General features: G+C 42.3%; 1 protein-coding gene across 2 annotated transcripts in view; it reads right to left on the reverse strand.

Annotated features, from left to right (window-relative positions):
- Prkg1 (protein kinase, cGMP-dependent, type I) overlaps positions 1-19,127 on the reverse strand; it is a 1,200,782-nt gene extending 1,181,655 nt beyond the window's left edge. The window contains exons 1-2 of one of the 2 annotated variants that reach the window (XM_006526768.4): positions 19,036-19,127; positions 18,416-18,864 (exon numbers count right to left, since the gene is read on the reverse strand). In XM_006526768.4, coding sequence (XP_006526831.1) covers positions 18,416-18,681 — 266 coding nt within the window. In that variant the 5' untranslated portion in view covers positions 18,682-18,864; positions 19,036-19,127. Of the gene's footprint in view, positions 1-18,415; positions 18,893-19,035 lie in introns of those variants that run through there. The other variant, NM_001013833.3, reaches the window with a different exon arrangement.
- Positions 19,128-19,626: the final 499 nt, after the last annotated feature.

Consider the following 19,626-nt stretch of genomic DNA (forward strand, 5'->3'; position numbering starts at 1 on the left):
TGTTTCTTGATTCCAACTAGGTATCCCATTATGATTGTCTGTCTTCACACTGCCTCCAGAAACCATGCAGAAGCCATGAAATATTTTTGCTCAAATATTGGGAGACTGAGGCATTCAGTGTTCTTTCTCCCTGACTAGGCATAAGGAGATGGTATATCTTGAGCTTGTCTTGAAATGGCCACAGACACTTTATTAAGTAAAATTGGATTAAAAATAAAACAAATACCGACACTTAAATACTTTCATGTATTGCTGACTCAGTGAAGAGTAACAACTTTTAGTGATGTTGCCTCCTCATTGATTCAGAGACGGCTTGCAGGTTAACTACTAAAAACCCTTTTTAAAATCCGTCTGAGGTCATTTCTAACTATGAAGTTCCCTTTAAATAACACAGGGAAACTTTTGCTTATTAATTTATCATTTAAAATATTTGCATTCAGCTCGGTGGCCTCACTTTGTAGATGGATTTGTCCAGGACCCTGGGGAATAATGAGTGCTGTCTGAGACATTTTAGTTTCTGAGATTAATGGGTATAACCCAAGATTCTGACAAACATTCCACAATTCCAAAGATAGCACACACACACACACACACACACACACACACACACACTAATTATCTCACCTTAAAATATCCAGTTCCTAGGTTAAAAGTTTTCCCAACGACTTTCAATGGAGGCTGCACTGCCCCCTTGTGGGAGTTTGTAATATTGAGGTTGTCTATTGGATACCTGTGTTCTAAAATTGGCAGAATTCTGTACACTAATGAATTATTCCACAAGCCATACAACTTCAAGTCCCCCCCCCCCAGGAGCATTCAGGCAGGAGGAAACTTAAATCCATTTTACATATAACTTACTTGCTTATTTGTGCACGGAGCTTAAATTGCCTTAAATTTGCTGGGAATGCAACTACCATGTAAATTGAGAGAAGAGAGTATTTGACTTTGTTAGACATTTTACAGATAGCTAATCATTATTTTAAAAACCTGTCGATACCTGGCAGGAGTAAAACCAGTGGCCACTACTACAGTGGCAAAGAATCAGCACAAGTTTCAAAACATCTGTTCAGCTGCTGCCTGAAATGACGTCACCAAGAGAAACATGCACTCTGTCTTCAGTTCAACTTACTGTGTGCTTCTTTTCTGGTGATAGTCTCCAACCTGTATCATTTTATTACATATCATATCTTTTATTATGTATAATTACTTCCTTTCTACATTATACTTACAGTAGTATTTACCCATGTGTACATTCAAATGATTGTATGTGCAGAGAAGTTACACATGAGTTTCATTTTAGAGTCATCCTGGATAGTTGGAAAATGCATGTTATAAAGGGGAAAGTATGGCACACATTTGGTGGTAAACCACCGTTCCTGCCAATCATGACCTTTTGGAATTTCAATTTTTTTTTTCCAAACATATCATCCAGTCCTCACAGCATTTGGCCTTCTGCAAATATAACAGAGATGCCCTTTATGTCTGTACCCAAATAAATGTCATCTAGCCAATATGAAACAGACCCAAAGACATGCAGGGGAGGAGTGGAATTTGCTGTTCTGCACTCGACCCCTGGAATCCCACATCTGCCTTTTTAAGCTGCCTTAAAACAACTTGGCACAGAAGAAAGCCCATAAGGATTCCCACAACATGAGGACTAGTAACTTTTCCCGATACCCCTTTCTGATCCTCCTTCTTACTCATCGAGATACGTGGGCATTCCCAGTCAAGTTTTTATAAAATAAAACAGCCAGTTAAATGATGCCTAAGATCTTTACAGCAGTGAGAAGACAAGAGCCTGAAGACAGCGGTAGCAACTGTGCCTCTACAGAGTCTTATTCACAAAGAGCTTCTAGACAGCGCATGCTAAAGACACGGAGAGCAAAGCTATTCAGATGATGGGTTGGAGAGACAGTTCAGTGGTTAAAGCAATTGCTTCACATGTGTTAGGGCCTGAGTCCAGATACTTGGCATCCACATAAAGCACACTGAGAGCTACCTCTGCAGCCAGCACCGGGGAGGCAGAGACAGGTAGGTAGCAAAGGCTCACTAGCCAGACATTTTAGCTGAAATAATGCATTCCAGGTACAATGGAGCTCTTTTCTCAAAAAGTAAAGTGGGATGGACCAGGGGAAAACACCTGAAGTTGACCTCTGTCCTCTCACACACATATGAGCAACACAACACACACACATAGCCATGCGTGCACATACAGAAAGAATTAGCTGGATCTGGTTGTACAAGCCTAACACCCCTGCTTCTCTAGACGCTGTAATAGAATGGGGCTGGCCCACAGCAGGAAGGATCACAAGGTCAAGGCCTGCCTGGGGAACTTTGGAAGATCTTGTCTCAAAATGAAGAGTGGTGGAACTCAGTCGCAAAGTGCTTGCCTAGCAAGCACAAGACCCTGGATTCCCTCCCAAGTCCTATGAAAAATTAATGGTTAATTAACTTAATTTAATATACTTTCTTCCAATTCTATACATACTATCATACTTTTAATTACATTTCAAATGTTATCTGGATTTTATTATGTAGCTTATTTTATATACAACTAAACTACCAATTGCACCATGTAACTAGTTCAGATTGTTAAATTACTCTTAAATAATTAAGAGGCTCATGGTCTCCAGGGCACAGTATAATAAAACTTGTGGAATTAACAAAAGTTTATGATTAGGTTATAAAATGTGTTTATGTCTTAGCTTGAGTAAAAGTGGGAGAACTGCTTAAATTCCACGTTTAAATATGTAAGATAACACCAACTTAAAAATCATTTACACCCAAGTATAACCTGGTCTTTAAGAACGTATAACTTTAATTGGCTGAAATAAAATATTTAGCGCTTTTCTCAGTTAGTATTCATTTTGTAACTGCTTTGAGAAATGTGCCAAAGGTGATCTGATTTTATCCTATTTAAAGTTTCTTTCACGTTTCCGATGACCATGAAGAAACAATTCACCAAAAGCATTCAGAAGTAAAGCATTGAAATTATAAACATTTTCCCCCAAAGATAGAAAACTTCAGTGTACATCAATGAAAACTGCCAGTCTCTCCTCATTAAAAAACAAATTTTGACCTCATCTGAGCCAGTAGACTATCAGTTAACACCATATACTTGGAAATCAAGAAGTTCAGAGGAATAGCAAAAGGCAGATGGAAATGCCATGTGAGTCGGGAAAAAAAAATCTCTGCAGCCTTTGCCTCCCTGGCATGGACCATGTGTCCTTTATCCTCCTCACCCCATCTCTTCTCCTTGGAGCCCAGCAGACTTCAAAAGTTAGTCATAGCATTTCACTGGGGTCTGAGAAAGATAAACACAGACAGTACTGGGTAGTGAGTTACATATTGGTCACCTAAGGTTCACACCCACCCAGAAGTTGTAAATTAGAAGAAACTTACTTGAAACAAGGTCTTTATAGACATAATGAATAGTGTGCTTTCACGAGTCATAGCTGTGTTTTCACAAGTGGGAGACATAGACTCAACCACTGTGGAAGACAACTGTGCAGAAATAAAGAAGGTAGACAGTGGAGACCTATGAGCACAAGTCACAGAAGGCCCAAGATGGTCAGCAGCCTCCAAACACCAGGAAAAGAGCCTCCCTGCTAGCCTTCAATGACACCACATCCCTGCTGACACCTTGAATCTGAACTACTTGATGCCCACTGCCCAAACTACAAAAACACAAATTTCTGTAATATCAAACTCACTAATCATTGGCTTGACCAGACCCAAGTTATAGTGTGTGCGGACACAGGCCTTTCTGGACATTCCTACAAATGCAGTTCTCTTGAGGAGGTCAGGCACACATTTGGGAGGGTATCTAAATCACCCCCCATCCTGGAAATGGGGCCTTTTGATACTGTAAGTACTTTCATGTGCACTGCAATTTTAAAAAGATCAGAAGATCTCACAATGCCTAGTTTTCTCCATGCAGACCCACTGTGGATTATCATGCTATACAGTAGAAGAGCCCTGAGACCGGCGTTCTTCCAATGAGCTTTTGGATGCCCTGTCATGTATCTGAGCTCTGTCTCCTAATGTGCACAGAGCTCATGGAAACATAACAAATACTAGAAGCACAGCAGAGTGCCATGGGGTTGTGGACAGGGACAAATAAATTCATATGAGTCTGAGATGTGCATTCTTAAGCTTAATTAGTAGTTCTTATATTCCCATGCCATCAACTAAAAGTCCCTCTGAATGACATCCCTGACTTGGGAACGGGGTGGGGTTGGGGGGGGGGGTCTTGTCTCACTTTGCAGAGGTGAGACTAGCTTGGAGACATTAAACAATATGACTAATATACGATATCAGAAGCTTAAAATCCAGGGCTATGGAATCCCACACCTCCATATCTTGGCCTTTGTATTCATGCATGTGTACTGCCTGGAAGGGAATAATGGAAAGCGTCCTCTAGGTTTTCGTAGGCAACAAGAACACTCTATGATGTGATCCTTGTTAAAGTAGCACTAGCACATTGATTCTCGATACTGTGTGTAGCTGTACTTTGTTTATACTGAAATATTGAAAACTTGACTAGAGAAAATGAAAGAAGGAATAAATGAAAAAAGAAAGGAAAAGAGAAGAGAAGAGAAGAGAAGAGAAGAGAAGAAGGAAGGAAGGAAGGAAGGAAGAAAGAAAGAAAGAAAGAAAGAAAGAAAGAAAGAAAGAAAGAAAGAAAGAAAGAAAGAAAGAGAAAGAAGAGGGAAGGGAGGAAGGAAGGAAGAGAGGGAGGGAGGGAGGGAGAGAAAGAAAAAGAAAGAAAGAAAGAAAGGAAGGAAGGAAGGAAGAAAGAAAGAAAGAAAGAAAGAAAGAAAGAAAGAAAGAAAGAAAGAAAGAAAGGAAGAAAGGGAGAGAGGAAAGGGAGAGAGAAAAGAGGGAAGAACCAAAGAAAGAACTGGTTAAAATCTTGTGAGCTAGCTAGCTGTCTTCAAAGGTTCAGCCATGCAGATGCTGAATCTCTCAGGCAAACTAAACCTGAAAATCCGTGTTTGTTTGGTTCAGAGAGCCCATAGCCACAGAGCAGGCCCTAGCACAGCTCAGTCTGTTTATCTAGGAGCTTCTAGAATTCCTTCCTAGAGTACAAGTTTGTAAAAAGCTGTGGTGAGAGGCAAGAGTATGAAACATGCCCAGAAGGACAGAGACTCTTCCGTGGATGGGACTGAAAATCAAGTAAGTCCTAAATGTGGCCAACGCAGCGTCCCATCCGTGACTCCTGAAATGACTTCTAAAATGGGGTCACAACTACTCCAGAGAGCAGAAGTAGATCCAAGTGTGGGCTGAGAAATATGGCAGGAACACACATGGGTCCATTCCTGGCACGGAGTTAAAAGCACGTTACATATTTGGTGAATGAGGTCAGACACGGTAAACAATGGCAGTCAGTGCTGCGTTTGTTGAATGACTGCTCTGAACAGGGCACTCAGCTAAATCTTTCTCATGCGTGAGCTCATTTAGGCCTGTCAACAACCGTGGGAGGTTTTTTAAACAACTGAAGAGGCCAAAGCTTTGGATATGCTTTCTTGTATGACATCAGTCTAAGAGCACAGAACATGGCTCTTTGATCTCCAAACGACTTCATATGTCTTCCTACATGCTAACGATCAGGCTGCCCTGGGAGAAATGAAATCTAGAATAATATTTGTTCACATAGAAAAACTCAGATGTAATGAAAAATTAGTCTCTAAACTGCAAGCAGGCACTGGGAACTCTCAAAGGTACAAGCTTAAAGGTAACTAGAGATAGGGATACACGCCAGAGCATTCAGTAAGAGCGTTCTTCCCCATGGCTGTCAGGTACGGAGACAGGCATCTACTGTGCTGTGGGGATAGCTGCATGGCCCCTAGTTCTTTCTGCAATCCTGCAATGCCACTGGTTGGCAATTCAGAGCATGCCTGCACACATAGATAATGAGAGGACAGAAGGACAAAGCTGGAAAATAAGGAACCAAGCAAGAAAGTGCAACTATCCACAGTGTGGCTGCAGTCATGTCCCAGCTATGCAGGACATGCTCTCTAAGCAACCCTTCCGGCACTTCTGTGTCCTTCCTAAATCTGACGCAAGCAGTCCCTCAGCATCCCTGCTTTACTGCTATCCCTCATAAGCAATGTGTGGCAATAATTCCTTTAAGCCTCTAGTCTTCGAGAAGCAGCTTTTCTAGAATCTTCTAGAGTTAGAGGGGTGTACAACTGGCAATGAGCAGTCCATGTAATTTGCATCACTAAGTCAAACTGTATATGTGTATAAACATATCCATGTATGTGTATATGTATATGTGTGTATATATATATATATATTTATATGTACGCATTTACATTTTATTAGGACACGGTTACAGCACCTTATCTTGTCATCTCTGCTTGTCCTGTTTCAGTTTACACACACCTCCTCTCCCTTGGTTCACTTAGTGTTATGTTTAAGATACTTTTCAAAGGGGTGAGTATAGGAGACATAAGGGACTTGCCATCTAACCACAGATCAGTCACTAACAAGCGTCTGTGGTTGGCACATCAGATTCCTTTAAAACCTCCAGATCTCCCGTTTGTTTGTCACAATGTTTGTTTGTTAATCCACAAGGGTGAACAGGATATTTCCTAAAATCGATTCTGGGCAGTAGTGACTTCCAAAAGCAAATTGTTGGGGAAGCCTTCTGCCCCTGTAAAGGTTTTCTTACGGGAGAGCTAGTGATCCACTGAGAGCTTTATGCTTACCATGAATTCACACACAGCCCTGGCCCATATCTGCACATGAAGCTTACAGGAAACGCCATCCATGTCTTTGCAAAAGAGTCAAAATCAACTTCAAGGAAACAAGTAGTTTATGTAAAGTCACACAATCTGTGTGTGAAAGAATTCTCCAAGCCTGTGAACATCAAGGCCATTAGTGTGTTGGTCACTATCTACTTCTGGATTAGACTGAGTTGAAATTTCTCTTCTGCCTACCCTCTCAAGGTTTCTTTCCCTTATTTTAATTTTATTGGAAAGAGGAGATTAAAATCCATGCATAAAAGCACTTGTCTCCAATACTAACAACCAGCCTTTTAAATCTGGGACCCACATGATAGAAGAAGAGAGCTAACCCTCTCCCATAAACTGTCCTCTGACCTCCATATGTGTACCATGTCACACGCGTGCTGAAATATAACACACACATTTTTATAATACAAATAAATAAATGCAATTTTTCAGAAATCCAAGTAAAACTCATAAAATCATTCATATTATTGGATTCTCGTTCAAATAAGTACTAGTAAGCATACCTCTCACCAACTCTAGATCAATATCTCAACATTGACAGAGAGAGAAAAACAAAACAAAACAAAACAAAACAAAACAGAGAGAGATGGGGGAAAGGAGGAGAGGCTGTAATGGAAATCTTAGCCTATAAAAAGTAAAATCTGCTCTGTGACTCCAATACCATATATGTCCAAATCTTCCCACCAGTCTTAAAAAAAAAAAAAAAAAAAAAAGAAAGAAAATGTAGCAGAGAGACTTGGAATTTGTTATTTTCCCAAGTGGGAGAGCAAGTTCCTCAGAGTCCTTCAAGTATCAAAGTTTTATTCTAATGCAAAGAAAAACAAATCATTGCGATCCCTGCAGAACGCCTTTGTTATATGAGCAGTAGACGCATACAACTTCAGCCTTACTTTCAAAGCCACATCTTGGGGCCTGGGGATTTTTCCTCAATTTACAAAACCGCATAGAAAGGCATCGATGCTACATGGATTTGTAAATCTGAAAAATAGAGGGACGCGTAAATCGTGTCGCTTTAAGGAGTGTGTGTTCTTGTGACCATAAGTCAACAGGAAAATACATCAGACATTCACCTTGCTTCTAAGATTGTTACGTAACCGATGTCTTTTTGAGAGAACTGTCTTTAATGTTGTAAAGCTTATGTTCTGTGGAGCTACTAGCATACCTTTTCCTTTGAGTAGACAAAGACATAGATATTTTTCTCACACACCGAGCATACATACTCTCAAAGGAATTTAAAGAGTTGAGCTGAACATTTACCTTTTTTTTTTTGACTTGCCACTCTCACCTTTTGGCATTCATCCCATCTATAAATAAGTGACATTTCAAAAGCTGCCTGCAAGAATATGAGTTCCATCATTTCTACTGCTTGCAGCAATAACCATGAAAGTAAACAGAAGCTGTCAACTGAGTTGAGGTATGTAAACAGAAGGGGATCATCTATGGATCTGAGAAAGACGGGTAAGGTCTGATCTGCCCAAAAGCTTGGATTCTATAATTAATCAGAAAAGGAGTAGTTTACCAAGGAATGTGAAGGAATAACTGTACTTTAGGGAAGGAAACCAACCACAACTCTGTAACAGAGAGTTCTCTTTCTATACAAAGGTTTGCACAAGCATGCCTAAGTTCAACATTGACTCTCTACTGTAGGAGGACTGGGAAGGACTCGGAGAATAAGGCTAGTTTTGGATAGTTCTATTGTCTGGCAACCAGCACGAATTGCTTGGACAATGAAGCAAGCACGGAAAAAAAGATAAATCCAAAGATTAAAACCGAAAGGTTTGAAGCCTCTGCCCGTAGTTATCGAGAGGGCATACTGACATTCTCATCTTGGTATCTATGGCACAGCACTGCACAGAGGAAATGTCTTTCCCTCTCTAATTGCTTTAGTGTCTGAATGGCCCCAGTGTTGCTAGCCTACCCTGTCTGTCGTGAGTGCACTGCCTTTCTGGTATCCAGAAGACCGACAGGAAGGCCAGATAACCAGACACTGTCAAGGCAGCAAACCTCAAAGCCTGCTGTTATACTTCAGGAATTTTCCCTGCAGAGATGAGAGAGAGAGAGAGAGAGAGAGAGAGAGAGAGAGAGAGAGAGAGAGAGAGAGAGAGAGAGAGGGAGAGGTGGGTGGGGAGGAGACTGCTGCTGGCTACTTGCCTCACTGTGTCTAGGGGGCAGGGGAGTTTCTTCTAGACTTTGCCCACACTCATCAGGAATAAAGGCTGCCCCCAGATCCACACTTCATTCTCTCTGCACCGTTAGGTTGACTAAAAACTTCTGTCCCTAGCCTAGGGAAAGTATGGATTACTGACCCACGGAACATTTTTATGTATTAACAGTTGCAAGTCGACTTATCACATAATTCTAAAACACCTTTTAAAAAAGACAATTTGTTGCCAAATAGAGCATTGAAATGTGCATCATTCTGAAGTTTTTCTATTTTCCTTCTTGCTGGTGTGAGAAATATCCAGCACAACACTGGGGAAAGTAGTTGGTTGAAGAGACCAAATAAAAAACATTAATTCTAAACTGAATTATTTTTACTAATAGCACAGCGTCCTTTGGCTATTGAATCTCACCAAGACAGACAAAAAGAAAAAAAAAAAAAAAAAAAGCACATTTCTCTTGAGCCTGAGGGGTTCATGTAACAAGCAGTCACACAGTGAATGAAATAGCCTTTTACAGGAAGACTGAGTGACGCTTTCCAAGGGAATATTGATTCAAAAACTCACAGTCTACTAGACATGGCCCAAAATGCATCCCTCAGTGGTCAGTGGGCAAATGATCCTCAGTTCTTTTATGCCCTGAACTGAAAAGCACTTTATGCTTAAGACATCTCCCTGTACTCAAAAAAAAAAAAAAAAAAAGTTTCTTTTCATGCAGTATTTAAACATTCCATTCATTAGAGAGCTCAAACTGTTTGCTATATTGTTGTTTAATTATATTATAGAATTTCAGAATTATCAAGGAGATGGGAACATCTCCTTGATTTGTCTATTAAATGATCTAATTTTTCTCTCAATATTTCCCTTCTTGATTGATTATTTTTTTGTTTTTCCATGGGAGAGAGAGGAGTTGGGGCAGGGGGAGAATTCCATTTATCTCCTCACACATCCACCCATTTTTAAACCAGACTTAGTTGTCCATTATTTCTTCCTATTTCCTCCTTTTCATGAAATATGAGCCCAGAGGCTGCCTCATGGGGGTGGGGGAGGCGGGGTTAGGCATTTCCCTCAGGTGACATCAACTCTCCATGCAAGCTGTCTTGTTTGTCTTGTCTTCAAGAGAAACACTGGAGAGGAATCCACTTGGTTGTTTTAAGCACGTTGCCTTGAATCGTCAATGATCAGAAGTCACTACGTGAATCTTGTTGTTAGGAAAGTAACATAGATAAACACATTTTAAAATTCTCACACTGCCTGTAGGCTCCAACTAGTAAATATTATACCTCTACTGCCATCTTGTGGCGACTGTTGGTATACTGCTCTCCTAAACCTTTCTTCTTCCCAGGTTTTTTATCTTTGTTGGTCATTACAGGGAAGCCTGAAGGCCTCCCAGTCTTACATGGGTGAGCAGATGGTCTGGAGCTTTCTCTAGAAGAAAGGACTTGGTGCATTTCTTTCCCCACATCTAACTCACCCCTCTTTTCACCATGCTTACCCACCCGCCGAAGCAAGCGTCAGTCCTGGAGGAAGGACGAGGCGAGCAGTTCCCTGCTGTTCTGTGGATTCAGCCAGACACAGGCTAGGAGAGGGTGGGCTTCCAACTTATGCTATTTTTTCTTGGGCTTTTATAATCATCTATGGAGTAAAAGTCATAAACCTGAGGAACTCAAAATGTTTTTCCTGAATGGTGTTAATTTAACTTTCAAGTAAACTTGCTTACCGAGTATATTTTATAAACACTAATTTTGTGTCCCCATTTCAATACCCCCAAGCTACTGAGAGACAACTGTGTAAAATACTATCCGAAGATGGGTACAGAGAGAACCCAATTAGACAGAATCCTCTAAAATATGGTATGAGCAAGCAAAACAACAAATATGAAAATGTTACATTTCTCATGGAAAAAAAAAAAAAAAGACTTTAAGACACTATTTCCTAAACCTTGGTTTCACAATATCTATGTAAAACACAATTGTACTTTTCTACTTAAAAAAAAATCTATTAAGCCTTAAAACTTTATTTTAAGCAATATAGCTAGCTACACATGATTCCTGTGTACTAGTCAAATGCTTTCTCTCACTATTTATTAAACTCTAACTATTAATAATATAAAATAAATTCACTTGTACACTTAGAAACCTTCCTATCACAACAATATGAACTAACCAGTACCCCCAGAGCTCGTGTCTCTAGCTGCATATGTAGCAGAAGATGGCCTAGTCGGCCATCATTGGGAAGAGAGGCCCCTTGGTCTTGCAAACTTTATATGCCCCAATACAGGGAAATGCCAGGGCCAAGAAGTGGGCATGGGTGGGTAGGGGAGCAGGGCAGGGGGGGGAGGGTATAGAGGACTTTCAGGATAGCATTTGAAATGTAAATGAAGAAAATACCTAATAAAAAATTGAAGAAAATAAAGGAAACCTTCCTATCCCACTAATAATGTGTACACCACACCTTGGGGACACTGCTGTCAAACAGAAATGGTAAGTTGAGTCTAGGGAATCTAACACGTTTGTCCGAAAATAAGTAACTTAGCGAGTCAGAGTCAAGAAGCTGATTCTTCAGAACCCTAGGTTAGATGAGGGGCTCTTAGACATTTTTTTCCTGCAGTGACTCACGAGACAGCTGATATCCCCATGTGTACCATACTCCTGTGAAAAGACAAGACCATCTGTGGATTATGTGTAATTTCCTGCTATACATTAGTAACCCTCCCCGTCTAGGAAGCCAACTGGAACTCCGTGAACGGCTTTCCCAAGGGAAACGCCTGGGAAGGCACTCAGCCCTGATTTTTAAGAAACAAATAATTCATGAATTTTGATTTTTTTTAAAAAAAAAACTTATTTATTCATTTTAATCTGATAATCGATCAAATGCATGTCATTTTGTGATGCCACAGTTGAAATCTGCTGAGGTAAGAGGGGGATGCCAGGTTGTGTATTTTAAAGTGATTTTACTCTCTGAAAGGACACATCATTTAGCATGGAATGCTGCTTTTACCCTCAAAGACACAAGGTTCTTTCACTTGTTTTTAATATATTCGGGATATACCTTTTCTCTGAGAAGTAGCTCGTGGGCGGGAGACGCAGGGTGAAGGGTAGGTTTTATTTAGCTGGAATTTTTTCCTGTAAACAAACCTGGTTTCTTCACAAGGGTTTACAGCCCAAGATATAAAAGAATTTTCTATTTTCAGAATTTCTGGCACCACGTAAACAAGTCCTTCAGCGGCTGTGTAATCCATGAAATGAGTCTCATGCACACTGTGTGGGCAATGAGTACTTCAGGAAAAACAGTAACAGTTACCCAAAGGCTTTCTAGTTGCTTGTTAGACAATCATGGCGCCATATCGTTGAATAAACAGACCCAGGAATATTTGTGAAAGGCAAACATACAAATATTTTTAGGAACCCTAAAGGGTTTTATAACAGTATTTTTGTAGCATTTTGAGGTCAGAGAGCTCAAAGGAAGAGGGATCTGGGGATGTAAAATGTATTTTGAAGTCCTTTCTAAGTTAGACTGTGTACAAAGGAGAGGCAGAATCGGCAACAAGTGTAGCCAAGGGTTTATTTTCGTAGCTGTAGCTGCATCATTTCTATTACAAGTTAAAAAGCCAAACTAAGTTCTACTGACGTAATTACAATAGATACCTTGCTGGTCTGTCTTTCAAGTAAACACTTGCATAAAACCAGCACACCTGTATTGCCCCTTGACCTCAATGTGCCATACTCTTAAAGGGGAAAACACTCAGCCCAAATTAAAGCCCAGGACAACAAACTCGCTACTAATGATGAACTTCCAAGAATAAATCAAACTAATACGCACCAGGGAAAGGATGAACATAGAAGTGGTTGCTTTGAACAGGGCAATTTTCGGATATTGTTTTGAAACCTTCTAGTCAATATAAAGTACGTATTGTGTGCACCCAAAGCTACGAGCTTTTATAAGGCAATATAGGTTTCTATTCTATTCACTCACAAGACAATATGAAAGTGCTTACAACACATGCAGCAAAGCCTGTGCTCTGTGCATGAAGTCTGTGGTTTCTATGGAGAAGGTTAACCACTCCACAAAAGAATGCTGTTGTTCAAGAGTGAAAGTATTAAAACAAGAAAGTGAGATCTACCACCCACCCTTCCTAAACCCATGCAAAAGATATGTCTCTTAAAGATTCACTAGTTTCTCGTTGGACAGATGTTATAAAACATTACGTATCTTCAATATGAATAACTATATTATTAATTTAGGAAACTCAAATTACACACATGCACACTCATGTCTACACAGGACTATCTGAAGATATAATGATATTAAAATACAGTAATCTTTTCAGTTTACCCTATGTCTATATTATGTGACTTTTACAAGCAGACAGATCTCGTAAGACTCGAAAATGTCAAGCTAGAAGTTGGAAACACAGATCCAAAGGACACACACACAAAACTCAGGAAGAGTCGGGGACGAAGAAAGAGCACTGGACAAGAGAGAGAAAGAGAGACAGCCATTGATTCTTGTATCTGATTCCGGTGAGGTCATAGGGTGATGTGCCTGATAGCGTGCACAGACATTTGAGAATCTTCAAGATACTATGAGCAGCTTTAGAAAAACAGAAATAAGAAGGGAGACTTCCTTTCTACCAGTACTTTTGGGGGGGGGGGATAACTTAAACAAGTTCTATAATAACAACTACTATAGTAAATTTAAGTCAGAGATGGAAGCGGGTGATGATTGGTATATGTCTGCATACAAATGCACTATGCACATCTGTGTGTGTGTGTGTGTGTGTGTGTGTGTGTGTGTGAATATATATTTTCATTTTCTTTTCTTTTGTCTTATTTTCTCCTCAGTGAACCAACATCCTAGCAAGCACACCCACAAAGCCAGAGTCAAGGTCAATATTCCTTTCTGACAATTCCCAAGCTTCTGAACTTTCAGTTTTGTGAAACAGGATATGCTATCCCTGATTTATCTCAGAGCTCACAGTCACTTCCAAAACCTACAAGAAACCCTGATAACGTCTGGCTCTGGAGCCTGATAAGCAAATTCTCAATGGGAAACAAAAATAATTATTCATACCCTATGCAGCTATGAAATCACCTGAAAAATCTTATCCAGCGAAAAGATTTAGTGCATTCTCAGCATCTTTGAGTAATAATGTCAAGAGCCCACTAGGAAACAGGCCCTCCGACAGGAAGGAGAAAAAAGAAAGGACTTCTCTTGTTTGTTCAGGTCTGGTGTGAGGGTCAAATTTCCGATGGACACATGGTTCAATATAAGTATTTGACCTCAGCTTACATTAGGGATTCAAAGGAAAAAGAAGTTCTGACATACGCAGGTCCATCTTCATTCCAGAACAAGAACAGAGCTCAACAAAATGTCACTTTAGTATAGGTAAATGCCATGACGGAAGTATCAATTTGGCATCTCTGGAACAGATGCGCAACCGAGTAACATACAACATCCTTCTATTTTTTATTTCTGAGATGTTTAGCTCCTGGTAGGACCTTTCTACCCAGTGAGAAATGCTCACTGGTTACTGAGATTGAGCGAGCCCTAGTCTGTGCCTCTGCTTCTTTTATGTGGACTCTGAGAACTATAATATTTTCGTTTAAAACTGGTCGTGGTGGGCCTAGGCTGGGAGTCTATTAGCAAGTTGCTAGATTGCAAGCCTTGAATTTCTGCCCTGAGAAGTGAGGCTACCATTTAGATGTCCTACAGTAAAAAGGTGAACTGCTGCAGTAGTTACAGTGTTGAGACCAGAGAGATAAGCTGTCTATACTGTTGCTTTTCTCGTTGTTTCGAAGCTCTGTATGTGTTTGATTTGAACAAATGGTAAGTTACTGGTAAGTAACTGATAAGTAACGGAATATAGCCATGACACACTTTATTGGAGTTGCTTATATCAAAATGAGGCTATACCTCTTGACTTAGTCTGAAGGTCAAATTACATCTGAATTGGATCAAAGATGCAAAAAAGCAAGGGTCTTCTGGGGAATCTACTCCATGGATCTATGTCTCATGAAGTCCAAGTTCCTGCTGATCAACTGGCATCAGAGGAATCAAGGGAACTAAGATGAAAATAGCCCTAGCCACTTTGGAATACTGTCTGCTCTTATTCCGGGAACGAGTTAATATTGATTCTAGCCCTTGCTCAAGCTAATTTAAAACTTGTGTGTGGTCTCTTGAGCATAAACTAGTTAATGAGGTGGCCAAAATAAGGAACTTACATGTATATGAAAATTTAAGGGGAAAAAAATGAGAAGAATAGGAAATTCTTGATGTGAAATATATGCATAAAGGGAATGGGGTTCCGGGGAATCTGTGGGAAATACTTGGAGTTCTTTGGCTAAAAGAAAGTATTTGAAACATAAATTTAAAATATCATCACCATCGTCATCTGAAAGAGCCTGCAGTTTTCAATGATAATCACTTGATCCCTTTGGAGCACTTCTTAAGGGGTCTGCAGATGAGTACCACAGTAAGTCAGATGTTTTCTTTTTAAACATGAGCATCGTTCTGTACATTTGATACTTAGCTTGAGAGCTCAGATCTTCCTCTTTGCTGGTATAATTTTCATCTAAGCATTCCTTAGATACTTGGATCATTCTTAATGGAGAGCAAGCTTTATATCCTCTGTGGACACATGGAAATCTGGATAATTGGACCGAGTTGATTATAGCAGTAGATAATTTCTCCCATTTCCTTCCACTACAATAAAAGCTTAAGATATGTTTTGCCACCTACTATGTAAATTATTTTTAGACTACAGACTCTCCCTAAAGAATAAATATATAAGAAAATCCTGTTTTAGTTTTCCCTCTAGACAAATTCCTAATTCAAACTAAAATCTATTTTCTTGTCGGTATAAAACAGAAGTGCCCTAATAAAATTCGAAATGAACCTTCAGTGTTAATAGCTATCATTCAAATTATAATTGAACATTAGTTTTGCAATAAAGCACTCTGTTTCAGCCATGGCATATCACTGGAGATAGAATGTCTGCTTCCTAAACTCAAATACCAGAGATACACAAAGTATTCTTTTATTTTGAAGGTATCTTGTTTGACACTAACTTTCACGTTTTAGAAATGCCTTCATAAGTGCTTCTTATCTTAGCTAAACTAAGGTGTCTTGCAGTTGACTATTTTGTACTGTCTCTTTAAGTGAGTACCTAATGCCAATGGATACAATGCCCATATATTATACCTGTCAAAATTCTTTAAATGCTAATGAGTCACCTTACTGAAAATAAACTGCATGCTTCCTTTTGAAAACTTGAAAGCACAAGTGGGAAGACATTTACCTCCGTTCAGTGTAAACCAGGACAGAGAGGAAGTAGAAAAGTACTCCAAAGACTTGTTGGAGACACAAATAAATGTGCCCTTAATCTCTATTATGCACGAACCACTCTTGAGATGAAAGTTCCTACTTCAACAACAAAACCCGCTGGGTGGGGGTGGGGGATCAAAAAGGATGGTATTTCATATGACACAAGCCATTTCCTCTTCGTAAATATAAAAACTTCACATTCTTTGAGAATGCTAGTGTGGGGGGAGGGGGGTGTTTCTCTGTAAACTGGCGCCTGAGACTAGTCTCTGGGAAGGCGGGTTTTCCCTGGTGAGAATTTCCTCTCTGCTGTGAAGCCATACTGTCACTCCAAGGGGCACAGCCCAGATACAAAATCTGAAATTTCAAAAATGCGATAAAGCTCGAACCGGCAGCCCTGGGAGGCAAGCAGCTGCCTGGTGACCGCTGATGAAGTGGCTTCTTAAGGAGGTGGGCAGATTGATTCCAGCTGCCGAGAGAACGAGCGCCGGGCAGGGCAGCGGCCGCGGAATGCGCAGCCAGGCGGAGGCAGGACGGCAGCCGCTTCCCAACCTAGGGCCAGGCCAAAGACTGACTCTCTTTGCAGTTTCAGCCTAAGTGGGAGGGGAGTGGCCTCATTCCCGGCAGTAGGAACTTCTAAAGCAGTCTGGGACAAAAGGTGCCAGTGTCATTTTAAAAGTCGAAGGTGACTCGGGGTATCTGAAAGCTCTCAGAGATCCCTGTTCTAAGTGGCATCCTTCTTGGGGATTCCTATTAAATTATTCCTACTCATTCCCAACTCAGGAGCTTCTGACAGCTTTGAACACCACCTCCCCAGCCCTCACATCGTCTGTTTTGCCTGACCTCACTGTGATCAATACACTAGCGAGTCTGAAATAGTGCAGTGGAGGGGCGGGAACACGACGGGGCCCTAGAACTGACTCCGGTAGGCTTGCTCTTTAGAACAACTAGCCTCAAAACAAGAGAGCTAAGTGTGTGTGTATGTTTGGGGGTGGGTAGTTTAGTAGTCCCCCGAGAGCCCCAAAGTCAGACACCAAGTGATCTAAGAAGGAGGAAAGGGTAAGAGGGAGGCGGGCATGAAGGCAAGCTTAATGGAATATTCAATATCCTGAGAAATGCACTTTCGGCCCTGCATTTCCAGAGACTAAAAGCCAGTAATGGGCTTTGGAGTCTGCACTTCCTCCCCCTAATGTCCACAGGGCTTTAACGCTGCAACCGATCGATCAGCCTCCTCCGCGAAGGCGGCGGCGAGTGGAGTGCAAAATCTTCCTACTGTGGCCAAAACCCATCCAGTCTCCTCTGAACACCCCGAAGAAGCTGCACAACTTTGATGTGAAAGGATTTGGCTCTTAAAATGCCTGGGAGGAAGAAAGTAGGGGGCGAGGTGGCGCCTAAAGAAAACCCTGGCCTTCTCTCCCTACCCCAACTTCGCTTTGCCCCCCTCCCCCGCACTGGTCTAAGCAGTTGCCCCTAACCTGCTTCATGCGCAAGGTGACCCAAACATCACCAACTTCTGGGTAATTAGAAGTGCCACTTCTAGAAGGAACAAAAGCAGAGCATATGAGCGCCCAGAGGTGGGGTTTTGTGGCATTCTCTTGGTGACATCACAGCTCCCCTGAAAGTGACCCTGTGGATAACCCTCCCCTTCCAGCCCTTGGCTGGAGGCTGGATCTACGCGATGGATCGCAGGCCCCGGTCCGCCCCAACGAGGGCTAGAGCCCTCTTGGCAAAGCTTACTCTCCAGACCAACTCTGTCCCTAAACTGAACTCGACCCCAGCTGGCTTCAGGTCACCCCGAGGCCTGAGTCCCAGGGTCGCCTCTGCGAAGCTGTCCAGGCCCGCGGACGGTCAGAGTTCTGCCCCAGCGTGGGCGCCCCGAGAGACAGCAGCCCGCGCCGTCGAGTGCGGGGTAGCAAACTTTCCGCGGTCCTTCTCCCCACCCCCCACGCCACAGGGGTGCGTCTCTGCGAAGTGCTCGCCTTTCCCAGCCCGCCAGAGACAACTACAGCACGTGATGCACAGAAACAAAAATAAACACTTCCCCTTCCCGGACCGCCTCCGCGAGCAGGGGGCGCCCTGCTCTGTCCAGGAGCCACAGCCCCCCGATCCTGATTGCTGCCCCCAGAAGCTCCCGGAGAGAGTGACCCCTGCCCCGCGCCGCCCTGAGCCTACCTCTCGGATTTAGTGAACTTCCGGAACGCCTGGCGCAGGTCGTGGAAGGACCTGTAGGTCTGCGGCTCCGCGGAGATGCCCTGCGCCCGGGTGGTCCGCGGGCCGATGTGGGTGGAGGGCACCGGCAGCACCGACTGGCATTTGTGGAGTTTCCTCTTCAGCTCCTGGATTTCTTCCTCCTTCTCTGACAGCCGCTTCTCCAGCTCTTTGATCCTCTCCTCCTTGAGCATGAGAATCTTCGCAAAGTCTTCCTCCAGTTCGCTCATTTTTATGGTTAAGCCCGATCCCCCTTCTAGAAACTTTTCCTGCCGAGACGGCGGCTGGGACGGCGGCAGAGGAGCGCAGTGAGCCTGAGACTGGGGCGCTGAGCCCGGAGCAGGGAGTGCAGCCCCGCTCCTGCGATCGCTCCTGCTGAATGGGCTGGAAGCTCAGAGGGGAGGATGAGGCGTCTAAAAGGAAGGAGAGGAGAGGCAGAGTGCTAATCCCTAGCGTCTCTGGGGAATAGGTGATTATCTTTCATTGAGAAACCAATTAGAGCCGCCCTTCCTCCCCTGAGACCCCCCCTCCCTCGTCCCCCTTTCCCAGTCGCTTGGTGAGAGTACGCGAGCGCGCCACCCCACCGAAAGAGCCTGGTTTCCACAGAGGGTTGGACCAGGGAGCCTGTGTTCACTCCATCATACTCTTCTATGCTATATGGTACCAAAAGAAGGGAGTGGGATAGGGTGCTTCATGACACTTGATCCTTGAAATAGCAACAATTACCATGTGATCTCTCAAGGATGACGCAGTGCTTGTAACTGGATCCTGCGGGGGGGGGGGGGGGGGGGAGGGAGGGAGAGAGAGACAGAGAGAGAGAGAGAGAGAGAGAGAGAGAGAGAGAGAGCGTGTGAATGTGTGTGAGAGAGGTTTCATATATATTAAACTGTCTTTAGAAAATAACCTAAAGAAATCCATCTTTTTTTTCCCACCATGTCCTTTTCTGCTATGCATGACTATGGACGTGGTCAGGAGATGCATGTGTGTGTTATCTGTTCTCACTGTGAAGTTCTGAGGCTGAGACTTTCTCTAAGAGGAATGCCCTACAGGGCGATAGTGATTGTGAGGTTTTGTAGCATTTAACTTTAAGTGGAAATTGTGGACTAACATGGTTGGGGTGGAGGTTGGATCAGCATATCACAGTAAGGCAAGTGTTTATAGAAAATTGAAAAGCT

The sequence above is a fragment of the Mus musculus genome, chromosome 19 (genome assembly GCF_000001635.26).
Source record: "Mus musculus strain C57BL/6J chromosome 19, GRCm38.p6 C57BL/6J".
NCBI lineage: Eukaryota > Metazoa > Chordata > Mammalia > Rodentia > Muridae > Mus > Mus musculus.